The 3,231-nt window shown below is 47.9% G+C and overlaps 1 protein-coding gene across 1 annotated transcript; it reads right to left on the bottom strand.

The window, feature by feature from the left end:
* Positions 1-608: 608 nt before the first annotated feature.
* LOC123125689 (uncharacterized) lies at positions 609-1,389 on the bottom strand. The gene has a single exon (XM_044546162.1). The coding sequence runs from the start codon at positions 1,318-1,320 to the stop codon at positions 877-879; it is 444 nt and encodes a 147-aa protein (XP_044402097.1). The 5' UTR covers positions 1,321-1,389; the 3' UTR covers positions 609-876.
* Between the last annotated feature and the right edge of the window lie 1,842 nt (positions 1,390-3,231).

Raw genomic sequence — 3,231 nt, 5'->3', positions numbered from 1 at the left:
TTGCCTTTTATAAGAAAAAAATGGGACTGTTTGAATCAAGTTGCTTCTGACTCCTGAATGCATGCCCTCAGGTTTGTGTGCACAGTGCACAGTTATATACTCAGCAGTACGTGCAGCATATATAGCTTCTGTCTGTAACTGAATTTCAGGGCCAGGCAATGCATCCACCATCCCGTTCGAACTAGACGAGTTCAAAGTAGCACAAAGCGGCTGCTGTTGCCGATGAAAGAGGCAACCGCACCCTACAATTTGAAATCTTCTACTAGTACAAAAAGTCAAGCATTCATAAATGTACGGGCATGATCTACCAAATTGACATCGCCGCATGCGTACAAATCGTCACAGCGAATGGTGGAAAACTTGCGCGGGCCGGCAGTTCATGCATTGTCGCCGGCCCCTCTGATGTCAAAACCGTGAGCACATGCATGGAAAAGGTCAAATGGAACAACGAAAGCGACACAGTATTCTGTTTCGAAACTCCAGATATTTTTCTTATCCCTAGTAGAATACTCAAGCGAAAATCGAACGGTGGATCTTACACACAAGCTAAGGATGATGCTTCTGTATCTGGAAGCTCCCATGTGGAAGAACAAAAAAATGTACAGATGTTGTGCGTAACTGTATAAGAATTGTATAAAAACTGTATCAAGAAGCTGCTGTGCTGTGCGTGCGAAATTTCAGTCCCTCGATCAATCGATCGACCTCGTGGAAAATTTCACACGAACAGCGCGAACTCTGCCTGGCTAACTGATTTGTACTGCACTATTTACATATATAGTACTAGGAGTATGCATATATGTGTAATCTTCTACGTACTAGACTGGTACCTGCAGTAAGCAACATGTCCAGATCAACTGCATATGGTTGCTTTGCTGATCAATTAGCACAAGGGGTTGAGCAGAGCTCCTGGATGGACTGCATGGTGTTGGGGGAGAAGATGAAGCCGCCGGGGGACATGAGCTGCCCGGCCGCCATGGGCGGATGCTGCCCGTGCCCAAGGGTGAGCAGCAGCGGGTCTCCTACTCCAGCTCCCTCCTCCATAGGCGCTCCGGGGACATCGTAGCCAGGGAACAGCGCCGGAGCCGGCGCCGGCTTGCCGGTCAGCCGCTGCACGACGGTCATGAACTCGTGCGGCCGCGCGTGCACGACCTTGGGCGTGTGCTCGTAGACGATCACCGGCGCACCGCCACCGTGGGCCTTCTTGGTCGACGGCCTGGAGGACGGCGGCGCCGACGCCACCTTCAGCGGCTGCGGCCGCGGCCCCCGGAGGCCGCTTTTCTTGGAGGGAGACGACGCGCCGGCCATAGTCATCCCCGTCATGGCTGCTCGCGCTTACTTAGCTTGATTAGTCGCCGATGAAGTTAGCTGTGTCTGTCTGTGTGCTTGGTACGGCGTGGCAATGGATCGGGAGGGGGCGCTAGGTTTTATAGAGCGTGGGGGAGAAGAGTCGAGACGAGATACTGGCTGGCCTGGCCGGCCGGCATGAGAGGAATTGAAGGAAGTGACATGCGATGGGCGCGAGTGTGAGTGCAAGGCGAAAAGTCGTCGGTCAAGTACGGCAGATGACTGTTGACATTGTGGGTGGAAAGCGAGGGTAGGTTGGACGTGGTTACTTATTTTTCGTTTTGACTAATCGATTAATTTGATATTATAGTGTATAATCAACGTGCCTTCACAGTTCGTTCGATCGAGGTGGCCAAACATGCATGCTCGGTCCTCTACGTACTAGGTGTTCTTTTGCTTTCCTCTCGGTTGACACTTGCAAATTAAGCATGTTCCCAGCAGATGCACAAGCGCTTTCAAAGTGTTCCAAGATTTACGGCCTATTTGATTCATAGGAAAAGTAGAGAAAAATCGTAGGAATGGAATTTTTTTCTACGATGAGACTATTCAATCCCTTTGGTCCAAAGAAATTGATCACATAAAATTCTCATAACAAAGGAATTTTGCAATCCACTAGGAGCTCCTTGATTTGCAGGAATTTTAAAACACAGCAATAGAAAAAAAAACACAGAAATGAAATAGCATGCCCACTTGAATTCAATAGGACCGGCCAGCCACAAGGATTGGGACTAGGGGGTGCCACATGCCACATGAATTCATTAGGATTGTCAAGCCACAGGAATGGGGACCTGGGAGTGCCACATGCCACGAAAAAAAGAATTGTAAAACGAGATTTGAGTGAATGAAAATTTTCCTACAAAATAGGGTGCAAAACAGTCTTTTGGAATTTTCCAATCCTGCGAATCAAACATGTTATGTAGAAAAAAAAATCCCAAGGATCCGAATCCTTCAAGAATCCTAGAAGTCAATTGAATCAAAGGAGCCCTCAATGCTCAAACCTCTTTTTACTTCCTCTCCGCAAAGAATGAGACAAAGACCATATACCATTGAATAATATTAATTTCAACTTATTCTGCATATGGTTTGAGTTTACTTTGACCGTGCTTTTTTGTGATTCTTGTGTTTTCCTATTCATATGAATTGAAAACCCAATTTTGCATATTCGCGTGCTTACACAATCAAACTGTTTTGTGCATCAATCTTACCTAGTTCTTGTGTTTTCCTAGTTCATGTCTTTGTGAAATTCATGCGAATCGAAGAGGCCACATGCAGGATGTTCATTGGTGTGTCACCGGGGATGACCCAATCAAAAATTTGCATGCATACTCACACAAATGTGTTTCTCAATGCTACGTGTCTTAGAGCTGACGAAGACCCAAAATTAACTTGGCAAGCCTCGAGGTATAGGTAACTTTATTAGACGTACGGCCTAGTCGTGGCGACCGGCTCCCTTTTGACAAAGTGACAAGGGCTTACCTTCTGCGACTTGAACATGCATGGTCGCCTGTCCGCCTTAATTTGTCCACGGACTGCCTAAGTGCGTTCTATTCTACGTACGTACCGCCGGCCGGTGCCGCGCGCTGAAGCATGCGGCTCGAGATCAGGTCAAAGAACGCACACGAGACGACAATTATAAATGTCACCTAGAGACGTCTAGTCCATAGAAACCTGAAAAGACCACGTAGTAGTAGTACTACCGGAAGGTTTCGGACGAAGAAGTCAGCCGACCTCGCTGCATGGAAACCGGCCGTCCGTCGTTTTCAGACTACTCCGAGAGGCCGGCCGGTATCCTTCTTTAGTTTTCCTGGCTCTGATTGGTGGCACCGTCACATTGCTTGCCCGGTAGGACTAGTAGTGGTAGTGCATTGATTGAGCAGCAATGACGGC

This window comes from Triticum aestivum, chromosome 5D (assembly GCF_018294505.1).
Source record: "Triticum aestivum cultivar Chinese Spring chromosome 5D, IWGSC CS RefSeq v2.1, whole genome shotgun sequence".
Classification (NCBI taxonomy): Eukaryota; Viridiplantae; Streptophyta; class Magnoliopsida; order Poales; family Poaceae; genus Triticum; species Triticum aestivum.
The sequence above is the reverse complement of the archived record's forward strand: the minus strand, read 5'-3'. Positions and strand labels throughout refer to the sequence as shown.